The sequence below is a fragment of the Notolabrus celidotus genome, chromosome 15, assembly GCF_009762535.1.
Source record: "Notolabrus celidotus isolate fNotCel1 chromosome 15, fNotCel1.pri, whole genome shotgun sequence".
Lineage (NCBI taxonomy): Eukaryota > Metazoa > Chordata > Actinopteri > Labriformes > Labridae > Notolabrus > Notolabrus celidotus.
In genome coordinates this window covers 8,757,670-8,778,244 of record NC_048286.1, presented here as the reverse complement: position 1 = coordinate 8,778,244, position 20,575 = coordinate 8,757,670, and the positions used below count along the sequence as shown (strand labels likewise).

At 40.7% G+C, this 20,575-nt stretch overlaps 1 protein-coding gene across 1 annotated transcript in view; it reads right to left on the bottom strand.

Moving 5' to 3' along the window:
• Positions 1 to 20,575, bottom strand: part of LOC117826919 (piezo-type mechanosensitive ion channel component 2) — a 100,246-nt gene that overhangs the window by 10,350 nt on the left and 69,321 nt on the right. The window contains 23 exon segments of the mRNA XM_034703341.1: positions 242 to 430; positions 1,393 to 1,540; positions 3,169 to 3,327; positions 3,556 to 3,767; positions 4,609 to 4,756; positions 5,346 to 5,478; positions 5,774 to 6,116; positions 6,541 to 6,720; positions 7,649 to 7,907; positions 8,881 to 9,639; positions 10,701 to 10,874; positions 11,378 to 11,565; positions 11,710 to 11,876; positions 13,263 to 13,343; positions 13,457 to 13,577; positions 14,349 to 14,447; positions 15,239 to 15,345; positions 16,559 to 16,627; positions 16,875 to 16,996; positions 18,311 to 18,400; positions 18,846 to 18,999; positions 19,900 to 20,008; positions 20,296 to 20,539. Coding sequence (XP_034559232.1) covers positions 242 to 430; positions 1,393 to 1,540; positions 3,169 to 3,327; positions 3,556 to 3,767; positions 4,609 to 4,756; positions 5,346 to 5,478; positions 5,774 to 6,116; positions 6,541 to 6,720; positions 7,649 to 7,907; positions 8,881 to 9,639; positions 10,701 to 10,874; positions 11,378 to 11,565; positions 11,710 to 11,876; positions 13,263 to 13,343; positions 13,457 to 13,577; positions 14,349 to 14,447; positions 15,239 to 15,345; positions 16,559 to 16,627; positions 16,875 to 16,996; positions 18,311 to 18,400; positions 18,846 to 18,999; positions 19,900 to 20,008; positions 20,296 to 20,539 — 4,255 coding nt within the window.

Genomic DNA, 20,575 nt, shown 5'->3' with positions numbered 1-20,575 from the left:
GATGCAGGAAACATTATTTTTGTTGTTGTATGTTTAGCTTCTTGCATTAAAGACATGACCTTACTTTGGATTAAACCACACATTTGTTAACTTCACCGAGATCTACTTCATTTCTAAAGGATCAGGTGTTTGACAGCATCTCTTTGCTCTCTTGTACTCTTATTCTCCTCTGTTTTTTTTTTCCTCAGACAGGAGCTTGGCGAGCTCCTTCTGCCTCCAACTGAAGAAACTGTGTCCCTACCTGAAAGCCAGCAAGGGTGATTTCAAATGAGACATCCAGTGGAACGTTGACGACGCCGGCTACAGACTTCACAAGAGACATGAAGAGGAGCGGAAACCAGACGATACAGATCAGCAGCGCTACAATCATCCCTCCCATCCCGTACTTCACCACCTTCTTCTTCTTCTGGCCTCGCGGTTGGGGATACCTCTGCAGAGAGATGTAAGGAAAGACAGTGAGATATATTATTTGTCATGGACTCAGGGTAAAACATAGACTGTATATAAAATGGTCGTCATCTCGCTTGGCTCAAAGTAAGGCCGCCACAAAAACTGCTCTCCCTGGTGGCTGACTGCAGTATAGGTCAAAAACTCTGTCTCCCCTATTCATTTGAATGAGGCTGCGGTCAAACTTTAAAAAACAAATAAACATTGTACGAATGTTTCTCACATCCATTTGCTGTGGTGATATGTAGTTATCATTTGACTGTTTTGTGTTCAAGACCTCTTTTTTCTGAAAAGTTTCTTTTTCGTTAGTTATTAGAGTTTAAAAAACTGGGTTTTACATATGGTTTAACTTTGATTGGCAGCTGCCGTAGAGAGAAACTCCATAGGACCTCAGGACGGTACGCTGTAGGGCGGAGCTCATTACCTACTGCGCAGACTCTGGCTGCAGAAAATTTACAAGATGACAGCGTTCGGGAACGGGATATTTTGGCTTCAAAACCGTACAATGAGAAAAGGTGGAGCGACGCTGTCCTTTATATACAGTCTGTGGGGTAAAAGCGCTGTTGTTCTACAGAACAGATGGCAAAGGTCTCTCTTTCAGCCAAAGGTTTGAAGTCTTCTTTTGTAAATGTACCAAAATCGGGCTGTTAACTAGTTCAGGGATATACAGATGAGTCGAGATGAGACTGAGACGCCTAAATCTAGTTTTCAAAGCTTGTTCACTGACTTTTGCAAACTAAGTTTACCACAAAGTATAATAGCTATCTAAAATACAGTTATTTGTAGAGAGTGAGAGGTCATGGAATCCAGATCTGAACCAAAACTTCACATCTTGATAAAAAAAAGATTTACATCAACAAATCACAAAAGTACATTTCAGCCTGAATTCAAGCCTGACAGGCTTTGGCCCTGAGGCGGATTCCTGATGCCACATATGATAAACACCTTCTCAGACTCCCTCCAGCACTTCAGGATGAAGATGTGAGCGTAGATGTCCTCCACACAAATCCAGCTGGACAGAGACAGCGAGGTATCCGTCCAAACCCAGTCCATCACGGCCCGCAGCTCTGTCAGGAACGGCACCAGGCGGAAACTAGAAACAACAGATGAAATCTTACTCAGTCAGTTACTTCAAATATGAGGCTGAAACAAAATCTGCTTCCTCATCTTAAGGTAAGTAATTATCTGAAGGAGGTAATCCTATACATTCATTATTCAGTATTTTATTTCAAAGTGGTTTAATTACTTAACAAAACATTCAATAAGAGATGAATATAAATAAAGATTTGCTCCATCAAACTAAGGGGGCATCTGGTAATCTGAGGCTTCTCCCCACAAACTGAAGTCAAGATTTAAAACTGTTATTTAATTTGACATAAGAAAAAAGGAGAGTGTGTTGTCTTCTTTGTTTATTTTTTTACCTACAATTTAGTTTTTTTTTTGCAAAGACATGGCTCTAGTATGAAAATAGCGAGCAGAAGTTTTTCTGAATTTATGAGAGAACTATCTCGAAATTAAAAGACAGACTTGAACAGATAATACAAATTTGCTGTGTTTTTCTGAATAAACAAGATATGGCGCCTCAGATGATCTGTGGTATCCAACGCTTTCAGCAATTGCTTAATTATCTTATAAGTCACAGCGTAGCTGGCCTGAATGCCCCATACAAGTATCATCTTTAGGGATGCACAATAGTGTCCCAATGATATCAGTTTGGCTGATCTCTCTCTCTCTCTCTTCATCTCCCTCTATCCCTCTTTCCAACCCAAACACGGTCTCAGCAGTCTAACACGAGTCTGGTCCTGCTCGAGGTTTCTGCCTGTTAAAAGAAGTTTGTCCTTGCCACCGTTACTTGCTAGATGCTGCAAAGTGCTCTGCTGATGGTGGATTAAGACAAGATCAGACTGAGTCCTGTCTGCAAGATTGGACTGGACCTTTTCCACTCTTGATGTTGGGTCTTTGTTAATAATTTAACATAGAGTAACGGTCTAGACCTGCTCTGTTTGTAAAGAGTTTTATAACGTTTGTTGTGATTTGGCACTATTTAAATAAAGGCTGATTGATTATAAGTCACCATGTAGCTGGCCTGAATGCACCACAGATGCATCATCGTTATGGATGCACAATAGTGTCCCAATGATATCAGTATCAGCTGATAAAAGCTTAAAAAGTGAATTACTGGTATTTGCAGATATGAAAATGTTGGCCGATATGTACAGCTGAAAAAGGGGAAGCATTAACTATATGCCTAAGATCAATCTAAAGAAACATGATAACAACTAATTGTTATATTTATTAACCATCCATCTACTAAACACAGTCTATGGCATTATGCGAAACATATTACTGATGTTCAGAGCCTGCAATAGAGGTAATAAATAGCTTATTTTGGCTGATTTGTTTATCAAAAATATAAGTATTCATGATAACAGCAACATAAAACAGAAAAAAGTGGCACATTTGTGAAACAGGAAACTTTGCTTTTAACTATCTGATCATTTTTGCCGGCAATGTAATACTAAAGAGCTGAATACATGCAAATAGAGAGGCCCAAAAGACTAACTTCTATAGCTACAAATGATGGTGTTAAAATACCAGATTTTTCATCAGGTAAAGTCTCTGTATCTTTCAGCAGCTGCTAGCTGTCAGCCCCTGATGTGACCTGAGCCTTGGACCTGTTTGCCCAGCTGGAAGAAATAACTGTTAGCCGGTACGACTCACCCTTGAAACAGGAAGAGGTTCATATAATTGTAGCTCTTTGTCAGGAAGTTTCCCAAAACGCGCGTGGGGTAACCACAGCGGATCTGATAGGCTGACAGGGCGAAGTAGATGCACTTGACAAAATACCACATCTGAGCCACTGTGTTCTCACTGAAACGCCTGTGAGGGAAAACAAACAGAGACAGATTTACAAATCAAGATTACAGAAGCTTTGCTCATGTTTTCAGTTATTGGCATCACACAGAATCTCAAAGATCTTAAGTTTTAAGGATTACAAACCAAAAATAAACATTCAAATGAAACTTGGTATTGATGCAGAACATTTTCTAATCATGTTTGGATCTTTGACTTTATTTTTTGGATACCAAAGTAAGATTAAGATCGTACTTTTCTGTGACTCCTGGCAGGATAAAGAACATCCAGAAGTGGATGCCAAAGAGCAGGATGACCTGGAAGATGACTTTTCCCACAACAGACTTTCTGAGGTAGAGGGCCCGGTCCACCACCATGGTCCCAAACTGGATCAGTACCATGACCAGGAAAGGTCCTGGGACCTGATCCTCCGACAGTGAAGATGTGATGTCTGCAGCAGAGTGTTTCTACAAGGGAAAAGCAAAGTGGTGTACCTCAAGGATTAATATCAGGACTCTTATTATTTCTTATCTATATAAATAATAATGCTTCAGTAACTTCCTGTTGGGGCCTTTTCACATGCTATTGAGATTCTAATTCATTAAGAGTCACATAAGAGGTTTTGTGTTACCTCTTATGTTGGATATTAATGTTGTATGCTAAACGATGCTAGGCCCGATGTTCCCTGAGAGCTGAGGAGAAGGAGGCAAGGACGACATGCTGGTATTGAGGTGCAAGCTAAAAAAGACGACGAAGATCTATCTACGATAAGGTGGACGAGCTAACCCAGCACCAGAGGGAATACTGGCAGAGTAGCATCATGCTAACAGAGCTAACACAGGACCAATGCCACATTGGAAGGATTTCACCTGCTGTGGGTGGACAGGATACAGGAGAGCAAGACTGAACTAACTGGTGAAGAAGGCCAGCTCAGTCCTGGACCCTGTGGAGGTGGTGGCTGACAGGAGAATTATGGCCAATCTGTCGTCTTTGATGAACATTTTTAAATATATATATTCTTGTACTGTACACCTTCTTGTTTGCTGCTGTAACTCCATGAATTTCCCCATTGTGGGATGAATAAAGGAGTATCTTATCTTATCTTATCCTATGTGTCTTCTGGGTGTGTAGTTTCCATAAAAATCCACAAAGAGTTTTCTTCTACACCCACATGCATTTCTACTTTCTTTATATGCCTCATATTTTTTCTATTCTTGTGTGACAAAAATAAACAAAGTTAAATATTGTTGGAGTTGCTGTAATTTCTTTAATGGCTTCAGGTTAAGAAAAAGATGCTTAAAAACTTACACCAAACGCCCAGAATCCAAAAACGATGATGATGAAGTCGACCGTGTCAGAGAGGAACATCAGCACGTAGACATCTGTGACCGCACTGTACTCTGGATGGATCAAGTTATAGAAGAACTGCCTCATGGGAAGGTAGATCTCCATGAACCTACAGAGAAATCAAAAGACAAGACATCATCATGAGCAAAGATACGGGTGAAATGTGACGTCTGAACTTACACAGAGTTGGTGCAACAAAGTGCTGGTTCTTATAATCTTGTTTCTAATTTTTGGGTAAAATAAAAAACAACATTACATTTCCAATGGTCCCTCGATAGTTGAAGAAAGGAGCTTAATCTACTCTGTGATGAAACTTCTTTTGAAATAATGAAAATTAAGTATCCTCCCGTGTTTCAGTGTTCGAGACAAAATATCTCACTGGTTTCACTGCAACTAAATTTAGAACAATAACAATAACAGCTCTTCTAAAAATGACACACCTGTCTGGTCTAACGGGAACGCTCTAATTAAAGCTCTAAATTTAGACCGTAGAGAGGTTTTAGCTGTTGCATCATTGATATGATTTCCCACAATGCATCTTCTATTATTGGTCTAAGCGCTGCTCTCATCAGTGCCCTTATGGAGTCACACACCCTCTTGCATAATTACAGTCATGATCATTGACCAGTGAGAAGTCCAGAGTGGAGATGAGGACACAAAAACAGAGACTTTAATGAACCCTGAATGCGTCGTCGTACCGCTTTACGACAAAAGCTTTTCCTTTGAAGAGCTGCTCCCTCAGCTTCTCAATGATCATCTGTTTGCGTGTCTTCTGGTGGACGCTGGCCACACTGCCCTCCTTGCGGCTGCTGTTGTGGGAAGCTGTACTTCCTGTGGAAACAATTTACATTTCAGGTCGTAAATAAACCGTGACAAAGCACTGAGTCAGAGACGCAGCTTCAGATCCACAAACACAGAGACCTGAGCCGGGGTTAAGGCTAGAAGTTGAAGAAGATGTTGTGTTTTTTGTGATCCAAGGACAAAGGTAACTTCTATTATTGTATCTTTGATTATTACTTTTGGATGAGTCATGCTTATGACTTTTACAAAGTTACATCTTCCTCTCACGAATTAAAAGGAAAAGGAAGGAAGGAAAAAAAGTAGGACATAAAACACAATAATTCACCTCTCTTGGACCTTGCAGTGGAGTGGAGGGATCGGTGAGAAATGTGCGAACCTCCACTGGAGCTCTTGCGACGCTGGTATGTCTGCTGTTGCGGATAATGCACCTGGACCTGACCCGATTGTCCTGATTGTCCTGAATGTCCAGAATGTCCTGAATCAATAGACGTCCCAAATGTCATGGATCTCAGCGTGTGAGTGGAGCTTCTGCTCTCATTGAACAGTGAGGATGCTTGTTCAGATCCTTTCTCACTCCCCTCCTTGTCTTTTCCTTCGTCCTCTGACTCGCTCTGACGAGACGGCTCTCTCTTTGCTTTGGGGTCGTCTTCGTCCCACAGACCATGGCACTGGAAAAGGAGGATCCCAAAAAAATTAGGATTTTGAGGAATATTTTCATGGCCACAGATTATTTTGAGCGTTGTGTGTATATATCTGTGTAGGTATGTGTTCAGGAGTATGGGTGCATGGTGTGTCCTCAAAAACAGGTATTTAATCCACCTGTGCTGCCGGCTGGAGAAGCTTGATTGGTGCATAGCCAGAATGACCCACCAATCAGAAGCGACTGCCTCACTTTTGTGTCACTGTCATCTAACTTTACTCCTTTGTCAATAAATAACTTCTTATTTTGCTTAAAAGAGCTGTTTTTGTGTTGCCTCTCTTTGTTGTATCAAATGTGTTTGAATGTTGGCATAAAATCTAACAGGCATCTGGTACGGGGAATGTTGCTGCATGCAAATTCCACCAAACATCTCATCGCCTGCCTGTGTTTACCTTGAGAATGGATCTGTGGAAGAACAGAGCCAGTAACTGGACCAGGTCGTAGTGGACGTAGCCATCTTTCTTCTCCACACCGATGATATTAGGAGGGTAGTATGGTTTGTTTTTATCCACCTTGTTCTGGTTGAAGGGGAAGAAGCCAAACTGGAAGAAGTACTTGATGACGATGGTGGCCTAGAGGAATAACAAGATGAGTGTTAGTAGAGCTGCCGGGAGTTTTTGTTTTTCCAATATAACACAAGAGAGAGTTAAAAATATATATCTATAATATTCCAATCTTAGTCTTTGATTTCAATATAACTATCTCTTTTTTTCTTTGATCTTTTTCATTAAAATATGGGGCGGGGGTTTGGCCTAATGGTTAAGTCACACGCCCATATGGTGGGCGGCCCCGGTGGAACTCCAGCCTGCAGCCACTTTCCCGCATGTCATTACCCAACTCTCTCCCAGTTTCCTCCTGTATCCACTTCCCGTCCTCTCCAAATAAAGGCGGGAAAACCCCCAAAATATAACTTTAAAATAAGCAAATCTAAAAAGATAGCAGAGCTGGGGGAGAAGAGTGAAACTCTGAGATTAAAGTCACAAATTTGTGAGAAAAAAACCCCAAAGAAATAGTTTGTCCGAGAACCTTGTCAACTCTAACTTTAGCACATCAAACACCTTTGCTGTGCAGCAAGCTGTGTTCGACATCATTACATTGTACTTTTTAATCGGCTTTAGCATTTGATCATCCTTCGTAAGTTAATCACAAACTAACTTCTTCATTCATTTCACTCTAAACCGAGGCCACCTCTTCCAGGCGAACTCGCCTCACTTGTTTTGCTCTACATCATAGTGTTATGGCTGCGTTAATATACGTCCAAACAACCCGAGCCAAAGAGGAAAAATGGCCCCCATGTCGGAACAAGTGCTCCAAACTCTCCATGTGTGAGAGCATCCTGAAATGTAACCTCTAATGAGACATCCTTCGTTTGAAAACTGGAGTCACCAACACTTACACAAGAAAAATTTACAAAATTAACTTCACTTTGACTTTGTTTGACAAACATAATTCTATGAATAGTTGATATTTTGTAAATCACATCTCCTAATCAGTCTGTACCTCAGTGTAGACGATGGCAGTCATCCAGTAGCGCTTGCTGGGCCGAGGCACAGACAGCATGGCCCACAGGAAGATGGTGATGGGAAGGACCAGGGTAGCGCAGGAGGCAGACACCATGTGGTTGATGATAATGACCAGGTAGCACACCACCTCTGAATGGGCCACCAGCATGTTGTAGAGGGCGTAACAGAGCTGGAGGATCAGGGGCTGCTTCTGGTAGAATTTATCTGAATCCTCCAGCTCCTCGTCATAAAACATCCTGAGGGACGGAGAGAGATTGATTGATAATATTCTTATTTTTATTTGTAAGAAAATTACAGAAACATGAATGCATTGTTTTTATAATCTTTTTTGACTATAAAGCGACTCAAAATGATGATACAAAGATACAAAACAAGCACAACGAGACACTAAATAGCAACAGAGAAATGCCAAATGACCCCAAAGAAACGCAAACAGTTGATCTTACTCAGACTTTTTCCTGACAGCCCACAGGTAAAATATGAGCAAGAAGTCAGCTAACTGTGCTAGCTAGCTGTGAGCTAACGTGAGCATGTGCAGTTTAAAATCAGGAAGATCACCACAAGAGATATCATGCCACCAGTGCAACTGTTGGGCACATGGTGAAGTTGTTTCATACCTGACCTTTTGTTCTTTTCCACTCTTTCCACTTGTTTGTAAAGTCCAAATCGCATTTTTATAAAGGCAAGAACTGCCATTATAGTGTCAGACTCTGTTTCGCCTGCCATCCTTGATATTTGTAAACATTAAGCTGTAGCCTCCTGAAATTTCGCCAACCTTTCAAAAGGAAAAAGTCATGCTGAGAGGGACGTGTGAATAACAATTTTGGACATCTTCAAGGGCAGGCTGAAATTTACAATGAATTTTCAGCACTGCAAATGTGAAATCAGCTATATAAACAACTACAGAGATATGCAAGGGAACTTCAAGAACCTGAGTGACAGCAAAAAAGGAAGACAATAAGACCACAAAGGAAAGCAAAACGACCATGCAGATCTACAAAATGACTAATGGCTGAAATGAACCTTAAAATAAAGCAGAGCAATTCAAATAAGACAGAAAATAAACTACAAAAAGACTCTAAATTAGACAAAATGACTACAAATAAAAGAGAAAGAGATAAACTATCTTTAATAACTCAGTCAGACATGTTGCTTTAAATCTTTTCATCTTTCATCCTAAATTGACTTATCTGTGAATTTTGGACTTACTTGTTGAGCAGCAGTTCGCTGGCGGTCAGCTCAGTGGTCATAGAGGGCAACACGAGGTCTGACCTGCTGTCAGAGCGGCTGTCGGATGTCATCACCATACGTCTCCTCCTGTCCATGTCACTCTCGTCATCGCTGATTTCCAGCCGGTCAAAGCTGACCGCTTTGCTGTAGCTGGGAGGCACGTCAGCATCAGACATTTTGGAAGCATCAGTATCAGGCGTGTAGAGCAGTCCAACCCGTCCCTCTGATGGCATGAAGTCCTGCCCTCCTCCCCCGTCCTCACTCTCAGTGATGAAGTCCCTCTCCTGGCCAGAGGGGGCTGAGTCCACCTCCTCCTGCCTCAGGGAGGGACCCTCATCTGGGCCAAAGGACTCCCAGAGAGCCGCACCTCTCTCTTTGCTCTCTTGTTCAGTTAGAGTTACCTCTACTCCTTCCTCACCCTCCAGTCCCTCATGGCCCTCGTTGTCCTCACCCTCCAGTCCCTCATGGCCCTCGTTGTCCTCACCCTCTAGTCCCTCATGGCCCTCATTGTCCTCACCCTCCAGTCTCTCCATTCCCTCACCCTCCTCACCCTCCTCTCTCTCCCTGGGTTCTCCGTCACTCCAGGGACCGCCCTCGGCCCCCTCGCTCTCGTCAAGCTGTTGGGACTCCCATGGACCCTGCTGCTTTTCTTCCCCTTGATCCTGCTCATCCTCTACTTCTTCTATGGTGTCTGTGGTGCCCTGTCTTGAGTAGAGCATGACGCACTGGGTCGCTTCACTGCAGGGGATAAGAACAGCAGGGGTGTGTCAATACCAGTCTGCGTTTACATCAAGTCAAACGCCATTCACAACAATCCTCCACATGTGCCTCACAAGCTGAAAAAACTGATTTAAACTCAACTATTGTGACTAAAGCATTCTGCTGATGAAGAGGGAGAGAGACTAACAGAGAGAGGGGGGCGAGGTAAGCACTGTGAAGGAGGTTAGTTTGGAAATTAACACTTAATGAGGCAACGAGTAGGGTACAATTAAGATGTGGAACTCAGTAGCCCAATGAGCGTCATTTATTGGGTTGATTTTTTTGATTCCCTTGACAGTACGAATGATTTCTTTTCTATATACATTCTTGTTGAAATTCTTGCACTGTACACCTTTTTGTTTACTGCTGTAACTCCATGAATTTCCCCGTTGTGGGACGAATAAAGGAGTATCTTATCTTATCTTATCTTATCTTATCTTATAAGATTTTACGTACAGCTTGTAAATTATTACCAGGGGGTTGAAATGATGTGTATATTACAACCACAAATAAAATAAATGCAGCGATATAGGAGGAATTCATCGTCTGCTTTAAAACTACAGGTTGTGATAGTCAAAATGTTACTGAAGGCACACGAGTTTGTTTGATCTCCACATGTTTTGATGAAGAGGAAAAAGCAGGAGACAGGAGATGCAGTGATCATGGTCATACCAGTGACAGTGAGCACATTCACATGCACACTAATTTCCCACTCTTATCCTAAATATAATATTGCTACGTCACGTGGACTGCATATTCCCTCAGCAGAAATAGGTCTCATCCTAAAGTAGCAGTTTCAGATATTGGATGCATGTTATGATGATCTTATTCAGGTTTTAAAAAACTTCAGGAAGTGTCTCATTTTGGGATTTGACTACAGTTTATGACACCAGACCTCTAGCCATAAAAAACACTGAAAAAAAGAACTAACCAACAGTTTCAAAGGCTAAAGCTATCAAGAGAACACAGCGCTGCATCTTTTGTGCATGTAAACTTAGCTCATGATTAGTGTGTGTATGGATGACGCTAAGGCCAGGCACCTGGACACGAAGCTGCTGCAGCTGTCCATTGATGAATTGGACATGTCCAGGCTGTACATCTTTCGCAGTATGGGCCTGGCCCGCTCGCTGGTTTTAGGAATGCTCTCTGGCATCCCGTCCAGGTCCTCCAGCGTGGATTGGCGAGAAAAGAGCGTGGTTGCCTCAGTCAAGGCACTGAGAGGTGGTGAGAGTGACAGATGGGGTGATAATTAGTGAAGAGGATGAGATGGGATCTATGTTAGGTTACACACACATTATGGATTAATCAAATCATTGAACTTCACTAACTTGTCACAGAAATAAAAAGGAAACATGAAATGTAACAAAGAATGGGGATGAAATGTCTCGATATGATGATGACTCCATGATGTGTCTGAGCAACACCTCGCTAAATCACAAACATATTCATTCCTCAGTTACCTTTGGGGTTATCCTTTTGTGTTGCTTTAAATTGTCAAGATAGTACAAGAGTTAAGAGTGTTTTTGACTGATTTGGGTGCTACAATGTACAAATTTTACCAGATTATTTCTCAATTTCTTGACCTTAAGCCCTGAGATTTTAAATAAAAGCCTCATCAAAAGCCAGTATCTTCTGTCTTGTTGTCTCCCTCTGTGTCTGTATTGTGTGTTTTCCAGTATCATACTGAGGATGACCTCTATCAGGTGTATATGTGTACCTGGATATGCTGTCTCTGGAGGCCGTGGAGTCCTGGCTCTCCATGCGATAGTCTGCTCGCCTCCTCCTGACCCTGGAGGAGCCTGACTCGTCCTCACTGAGTGCATCCATGCTTGCCTGCCTGGACATGTTGAGCCTCATGGCCTTCTGATAGTAGACGTGGATGCTCTCTCTGGATGGCACATTTCCCTGGTGGTAAGCAGGTTGTTATTTTCAGGTTCTCTTAATGTCACTACAGGTCAGTACATGAAACAGGCTCCACATCTTTAAAAGCCGACATGTTAGGATTCTCTTTTAACTGACTAAATCAACTTCTTTCTTAGCTCTCGGTACCTTCTTGACCTCTCTGGTCAGCATGCAGCGCTCTATACGCAGCACAGTGGAGATGTCGATGTACTCCCTGCACATGTCGTTCATCCACTTGGTGAAGCTCTCCACCGTCGTCATGAAGAGCACCCAGGTGAACTTTATGATGTTGAACACTCGCTTGATGATATTATCTAAAGGAGAGCAGAGACACAAAACATTTACAGTAATTGTATTTTTCTGGGAAAACTTAAGAATCTGCAGATTTGTGTCTCTTACCGTCTGTGAAAAAGCAGATTTCAGTGTTGAAAAACTCAACTTTGCATGACTTAACTTCGAGTGAGAAACTCCATTAATTGCACCCCTTGTGTGCTTTTAGAAGGGGTGACCATCAAAGTTTACCATAGAGAAAAAAATGCAAAACATTTTTATATTTTAAATCAAAATGTATCTTTATGAGGCTCTTGGTGACTGTAATATGAAAGTTTGTGACGGGTCCTTATTCAGAAACCAAAATGAAATGTCATACAGAAGGTGATCCATAGGATATGAATTTTATAACATTTTACAACCACAAATCCATGTTAAATGTTGCTAAAAATAGATTTGGATGGTTTGCAAATAATTTAAGCCTATATTATTGTTTTAAGAAAAATATATGCTTGTTTTTAATTTGATGCAAGCAACATTTAAAAAAAAAGTTGGGACAGGGAAAACAAAACACTGGAAAAATGTTGTAATGCTGAAAAAACCCACCAAGAGTAACATCTCTCAACTAATGAGGGTAATTTGAAACAGATTAGTAACATGACTGGGTATAAAAAGGGAATTTGTCTTAGAAATAAAGATGGGAAGGGGTTCACCAGTCTGTGAGAGACTGCGTTAGGGAATAGTTCAACAATTTCAGAATAATTTTCCTGACCATTAAATTGTGAAGAACTAGTGGATTTCATCATCTACAGCGCCCCACATAATATCAAAAGGTTCAAAGAATCTGGAGAAACCTCTTTAAAATGATACGAGATCGATAACTGATACTGGATGGCCGTGATCTTTGGGCCTTCAGATGCACTGCTTTAAAAACCGACATGACTCTGTAGTGGAAATCACTGCATGGGCTCAAAATCACCTCCAAAAAGCACTGGATGTCGCAACTTCTTAAAATTGTGTTGCTGGCATCAAATTTCAAACGATAATTTATCTTTCTTTAAACAATAAAACATGTTCAGTTTCAACATTCAATAAGCACCATGTTGCATGGAATAGGCTTTGAATGTGAACAAATCATCACAGTTTGTTTCACATGAAATTATATTTTACACAGCACCCCAACTCTCATGGAATGGGAGCTATATATTTTAAAGATAACTACTTCTGATAACAAGATGCTTTAATTCCAAAATGATCAACCCCCTTTTTGACGGTCAAAGAAAGGAGAAACATACAAAATACAATCATTAATAATGCAATCAAGTGTTTCATCCTGATTAAGTCTGCTTTCCACAATGCAGCAAGTTAACTCTTATTGAGAAACCTCACATCGCATAATCAAACTAATAGTTTTCTTCAGTTGAACCAACCTGGCCCATCAGACTTCTTGCTCTCCTCACTTTTGTCTCCCCCATCTGAGAGCTCTCCAAGGTCTACTGTCACGTGACCAGCTGAGGAACAGTAAAGACACCTCATCATGTTTGAAAGCACTTCAAGTCATCTCCTATCATAACTCATGCTAAAGTTTCTTTCATGTACGTTTTTGTCTCTAGAACTTGCTCACCATCTTTCTTGCTTTTTCTGTGTCTCACTCCCTTGGTGTATTTTTTCCAGAATTTGCGCTTCTCTTTGCCTCGTGCTCTCAGTGCTGCTTTGGGGTCCGTGATCCAGGCATGATAGAGAAACTGGAGAGCAGAGAGAAAGGGTTGAGTATGAAAGAGAAGGAAAGGACTCACACATGCAAATCATGCAACATCAAGCAAAAGAAAAGGAAATAAAAACTGATTGACGGTGTTTTTGCATGTTTTTGTGTTTTTATTATAAATGTATGCTCGATTTTGGAACAACACCTTCAACTTTTTAAAATGAATTCATCTCAGCAAAGCTGGCTGCAGCTTTCTACAAAAAGAAAACGCTTAAAACCTACAAAATCCTGTAAAACTTGAATAAAACATAGATTACAGAATATTTCAGGTGACCTTCTGCCTTTTTAATCATGTGCTTTTAGTTTGCAGTTGTATATTTATGTAATGTCAAAGACATAGTGAGACATATTGTTGAGAACTTGCACTTTTGCAGTTAATGCACTGAAACTCAAACAATGTCTGACGTCAGGGAAAAGGTTCAACGTGAACCATGGAAACTGTTGTGTGATCATAAAGACAGAATCAAGCTCAAACAGTAGATCACACGAAAAGACAAAACACTAATAAAAACCAATACCCTGTCAGAATAAAGTGCCAGCTCATGCATCCAGTTCAACTCAGGAAAGAACATGCAAAAGGTCAAATCGTTTCCATTCCAGCTCATGTTTGATGACTGAGGTCACAGCAGAGCACCGAACACGAGCTGGAACAGCCGACTCTCTTTGGTGCGACTTGGTATTTAACGTGTCAGGTGTTCATACAGAAGGCAAGCTGTGTTAGATGTTAGCTGGTGTAGCTGATGGTGAGTACCTTTCCTGCCCTGACCACATACTGCAGGATAGTTTTAGGCAGCTTAATGATAGACTTGGGCAAAGCCAGAACAGCAGAGACAAACTTCCCAATAGCTCGCTACAGAGAGACAACAGAGTCAGAGATTAGTAGGTTAATGCATTAGTGGAGAAGGATTTCATATTGTTAGAAACAGCAGATGTTAAGTTTGTTAGAAAACACTGAACAAAAGAGGATTATTTAGTTAGGTGAACACACACAGTTAGGCAGCTTCTCCTGAGTGTTAATATTAATAACTGTTAGTCCTTTAATGTATTATAAAATAGTAATAACACAAACAAGAATTAAAACACTTTCCATCAACTTGCTTACGAAAGTTGAATTTACACAAAGGGTAAAGTTCAGAAACAGAGATTTTTGTACAAAGTTATGCAGACTGTATTTTCATCTCTGCAAAAACTGCTTCCTATTCTATGAGTAAAGATGCACTCTGATACCGACCCTGATGTTTAAAATATAACCATTTAGCTGATTGCAGATTCTGATTTGAAGTGTTTTGCATCTCAACTCTTTAACTTTGTGTCTTAAAATGTCACTAGACTATGTCTTACAAAACGCACTGCACATCGCTGATCTTTCTCAGACATGATGTAACACTCTCACTCGGCCAACATTTCCTTTCATTTTAGAACATGAAAACACATCAGTTTGTCCAACAGGTGACCTCTTCTGCCCAATAAATAATCCTCTTCTGTGAACATATACAGTAGCTTGTCAGCTTACCTCGGCTGAACATTGTCTACAGTAATAAAAACATGTTATTAAGTGAGTGAATATCTGTGACAAAGGCAGAAAGACCATCTTTTTTCATATTGACACTGATGGAAAAATGAACCGCTCCTGGAAGTCACCTGGAACGCTGACTTCTTTGGCGGCTCGTCGTCTTTTTTCTCCTCCTCCTCCTCCGCTTCCTCCTCACTGTCAGTTTCAAACAAGTAATAGTCTCCACTTCTAACCACTAAGGGGCAGAAGGTACAGTTACATTCAGTCAAACAAAGGCTACAGACAGTCATTTTCACATTCAAATGGGGCTCAGAGGAGGTTCTCTCGCTGAAACAAAGCTGCATGAAAATCAAACCACTTACCATTAAACTCTACGTAACTCTCTACACAGCAAACATTTAACTAAGCGTACAGAACGCTGCGACACAGATCAATTTTTAAAACATCACAGAAATGACAGGATGAAACAGAAATATGCAGGAGACACACGACACATCAGAAACTAAGTATGACTGATTTAACTATGAGCACAAAGCACAATGAAGAATGACTGCTACAGACTCGTATTCCTGTAGTTGTCTTTAAACTTCAGGACAGAGCCGGCGGCTCCTGTCTGTGTTAGTTAAGAGTTAAAAGCAATGGGATAGACAAGGCTGACTTATGTCCTTGAACAGAACCACAGTGGGCGGGGAGTGAGGGAGGATGCTGGGACATGGAGATGAAACATCGAATGACGGAGATAAAATAGAGAAATAATTTGAAAATGTCAAGTGGGGGCGGAGTACGATATGAGACATGAGTTAAACCAAACAGGAAACTTCTGAATTGACTCAGTAAGATGCTTCTGTTTCTATATTTAACTCCATATTTTCTCTCTTTGGTCACTTGTCTGAGAGTTGCTGTTTTGTTTCCTCCAAAGTGACACCTGTTTGGTGATCATGTCTGCAGGCAAAGAATGAACAAACTCTTTTAATCCTTTATTCCAGTGCTGAGAATAAAGGCGAGTCGACTTCATGTCTTTGCATGAAAATGTTTTACAACAGAGCGATTCTCTACTGTGGACTCTGTAGGTGAGACCAGAGATGGTGTTTATATTTCATATGATGTTGAGTACAAACCTCCAGCCATTAGTCTTTTTCTCATTCTCTGTTGTCTCACCGTGTCTATTTAAGGAAACCCTGCTCCGCACTGATACTGACACGGTTTTATAGATCATCTTGAGACTGAAGAGCCTCTCCACACACAGTGTACGGTTACACAGGAGCTACAGGTTACCAGGGCCCTTAAATAGAGACCGAAAAGGACTAATGTCTGGATGTAAGGAGACTATTGTGTTGGTGCCTTCAGAGCCCAGGGGCAGTATGGGAATCCTCAGCGTTCTGGTCAAGGACACAAGGGCCAATCAGAGTGGAGGAAGAGAAAAAAGGGGTTTGGGGGGGTCAACCTACTGGAAGCATGGTCAACCCACGGCCTCCACCACTGCTTTTTTTTGGTCTTGGCTTTCGTTCGCTGTGCTCCTAAAATTTCACAAATACAGCAATGCAACATTTGATAAGAAAATGTATAATTCTGCATACTTCAAGGCATATTTCTTCTTTCTTAATTTGCTCTCTTAAATCCAATACTTCAGAAAACACATCATGAAAACATATTTTTATAACTCTACAAACTCTCAGCCATCTTCTTTTAGCACTGCTAGCTATCATACTACCTCAACACCAGCTCTTCTAACACAGAGTGAGACCCTGGCGGCCTTCATCATACCGTCATCGTCATCCTCCTCGGGCTGGACGAGGGTCTGTCCTTCTCCAGACTCCTGTGCTATGCTCAGCATCTTCTCCTTGCCCCTCTTAAACTTTTGCTGCCTCACCTTAATGCGCTCCATCCTGATTAGATCAGAGAGACGATCGACACAGAGGAACAGCACATAAACATCTCCCGGCTTCATATGGAAATTAGTGTACGTTATGTAACGTCAGAGTGCTCATTAGAGCGGGTGAGTGGATGTCATTAGTGCTTATGAGTAACTCCTGAGATAACTGTAAGTGGTGGAAATACATTGCCTTTATGTAGTATCATATACTAAGAGATGGCTTCCTGGAAACAGAGATGGGGTCGGCCTTTTTACTTTCTAACCGTGATCAGACTTGAATGGCTCTCTGATCATGTTCATTTACACATCAACTTTATAAGGCTTCCTGGTTTGGTGTAACTTATGCAGTAATTTGGGTATTTTTAAAGGTACAGTGTGCAGTAATGTAAATACGTAGCGATATCTAGCAGTCAGATTCTAGCCTGAAACATTCCCTTGCTCACCCCTCCCAGTGACGGTGGCCTTAGAGGACAAAAAGCTACTGTGATGCATGCAAAGTGTGATATTCTATTTGTCAATGTTTTACCATCAAAAACTTCGATCTATACACATCTTTTGCGCACAACAACAACTCTCCTCTTCTTCTTCTTTGGTGTATTTCCAGCAGCAACTCCCTAATTACAAAAACCCATACAGCCCTTACTAATTTGTCCCTTCTGTGCTACTGTAGAAACATTGCAGTGCAAGATGGCGGCCTCTGTGGAAGGGCACTCGCTTCTTAGAGGTTAACAAAAATAAATGATTCCTACATTAAAGTGATTCTACACTAATTCAAACATCCTTGTGAATATTATATTCCATTTCTAACAAGTCTGTTCTGCTAAATGATGCTAAAAATGACACACTGTACCTTTAAAATGTTGCAAAATGCTGGGGGTCTAAAGGACCGATGGACCCTGGTAATGGTCCATTAGATTGTCTCTGCTGGCAGCCACAAAATCAGCTACCCTGGCTGCAGCCTTTATGTTTACAGCCTAAGCAAAGTATGACCAAAAAAATACTTCAATATATTTTAAGTATCTTAATTTATTTTTCTTTAATTGATATTGCTGTTTTTGCACATTATCATAGTCCTTTTTCGAAGAGTTATTTCTAATAAGAGTAGTTCTTTAAAAAAAAAAAATGCTGTAGCACCTCTGGTTAAAATAATCCAGAGGAAGTTGTGTGTATCTTTAATCCTGAATTTGCATGTATATTTTTGCAAAATGTTAGGTTTTTAAGTCTGTAGAATTACTCTATTGAATTTAAATGTTACAACATCCCCTACTTAATCAACATTGTACAGAAAAACCCAATCCAAGTCCAAGTCAACTAGTTAGAGTCTCACTGTCTCTTCAGCTGCTCCACAGATTTGCGCTCCTCCTCCAGTCTGGCTCTCACTGCCTTCACTATGGTGGCCTGGAAGAGCTCCGCCCCTCTGAAACACACATAAGTCACAAGGTACAACGTAAAGGTTGTGACTTGATCATCATGGTTAATCAGTTTGATCACGATATCCTTTGCATATGGTGGCCCTGAGGTGCAAAATACAACAACAAATAAGAAACAACAACAACAACAACAACAAATGACTAAAGATGACATTAACTTTTAAGAGTGACAAAAATTAAACAAATGTCTGTCATTTTAACCAGAAGGAAATGTTGCTTTCACAATCTGATTTCAAACCTTGTTTGTGATTTTTCCTCATGTTTTCTTATTTGTTGTTGTGTTGTGTTATTTGTTGTTGCTCTTAGTTTTTAAAAAAAATCCAGATGTCCATGGATGGCATTCAGTCATACACATCAATCAGAATAATTGAGTAATCTAAATTTGAGAGTATCACCCATTGGCTATCTCAGCCTCAGCTGCAGTTTGTGTACCTGGATGCGAGGATCTGTGAGGCTCTTATATCAGCCACCACATGGAGGAAGTAGTAGCTCATGAAGACTCGTCTCTGGAGCAGCAGGAAGGCGAAGCAGATGCTGTCCCAGATGATGCCGGCCTCGTTGCTGGGCAGCTCACACGGCTTTTCAGCTGTAATGTTGACACAGCACAGCAAATCTCAGTCTCTCTGAATCTTTGAATTAAAATTAACTTTTGACTTGTTCACATCCCATTAATCAATATGCAGAATTAAAATCACTCGTCCCTTTGAGTATAAGCGGCTCTACAGTTAGAAATATTACTATGAAACGAGGAAGTCATTGTCAGTTTAGTACTGTTTCCTTCTTATTTCTGATAAAAGTCCGGACAATTCTCAGTATAATTTGTATATTTCATCTCCTTTCCTTTTTGTCTGAGGTATACTGTGCTGTTTTTAAAACTGTATAGCCGAGAGCATAGACACAGAACAGAGGTAAGGACATACAGTGGGAGGATTTACCAAGAATGAAGCATAAAATAATAAAACCATGAAATAAAACGTACTAAAACGACAGCACAAAACAAGTATTTGTACAAAAAATGTATGCAAACCAATATGACACCAAACAATAACCCTGAAAAACAAACTAAATACAAAAACATAAGTAAAAAAGTACATCAAAAGTTAATATGAAAAATAAAAATCACCTGCACTCTTCACAAAACAAATACAAGTTCATAGACTTGCAAACGCACCCTTTTATATTAAACATAAATGTAGACTGTTAATGTTAAATATATTACTGTTTGACTGAGTGTTGTAGCAGTGTTTGTATCACTGTTAATCAGTAGCTTGGTGGGATTAAGATGAGGTTGTGATGAATTAAACTGGCCTGGGAGGTTTAATTTAATCTCGTACTTCCTGTGTAGGACAGTCAGTTCTTACCTAAATATGGACCTCTCCTGCCAAATGTGAAGAAGATCTCTCATCGTCTTCTGAAACACCTCTTTTTAAATAAACAATGGACGGTCTAAAGATGCTAAAAGGAGTAAAATGCTGGTTCCACTCACGCTGCTTTATGTTGTGTTTGTAGTCCTTGATGGTGCAGGCCAGACTGAGCAGCTGGATCAACCAGCAGTTTTCCTGGACCAGTTTGTTGATGTAGCCGCAGGCCAGGATCTAAGAACAAGCATCCTTTGTTGAATATATTAACTTATTTCATATATTATTTATTCAAATATCTTTTAAGAACAGTTGTGATCTAATAAAACAGAGGTAATGTTTCTGTACCTGTATCCAACATACTAAGAACAGACAGGTTTATAGTGTTTGATCTACTTTAGCAGGCAGATTTAAGCACACAGATTAAAACCTTGTATCATCTTGTATGATCAGTATTCAAGCATTTATATTCCATCCAAAGTTAAATTTTAGTCATGAAAAACTATCCAAGATAGACTTCTTACAGACAAAATGTTCTTCATGGTGATCACAAAGATGTTGTATGCGATCAGGAAGTCCCAGTAGTGGAGGATCTTTTTGATTGGTTTGAGCAGCAGGTCGCCACCAAACAGCAGGAAGTAGAAACAGGCCACCAGGTAACCCATACAGAAAACACTGATGCGTGTGGTCCCTGTGATGAAGATGATGGTGAGGACGAACCAGAACAGGTAGCTAAACATGATGACCTTCAGCATGTCCAGGTACGACCTAAAGGACGGGGTGAGAACAACACGAGAGCAACTT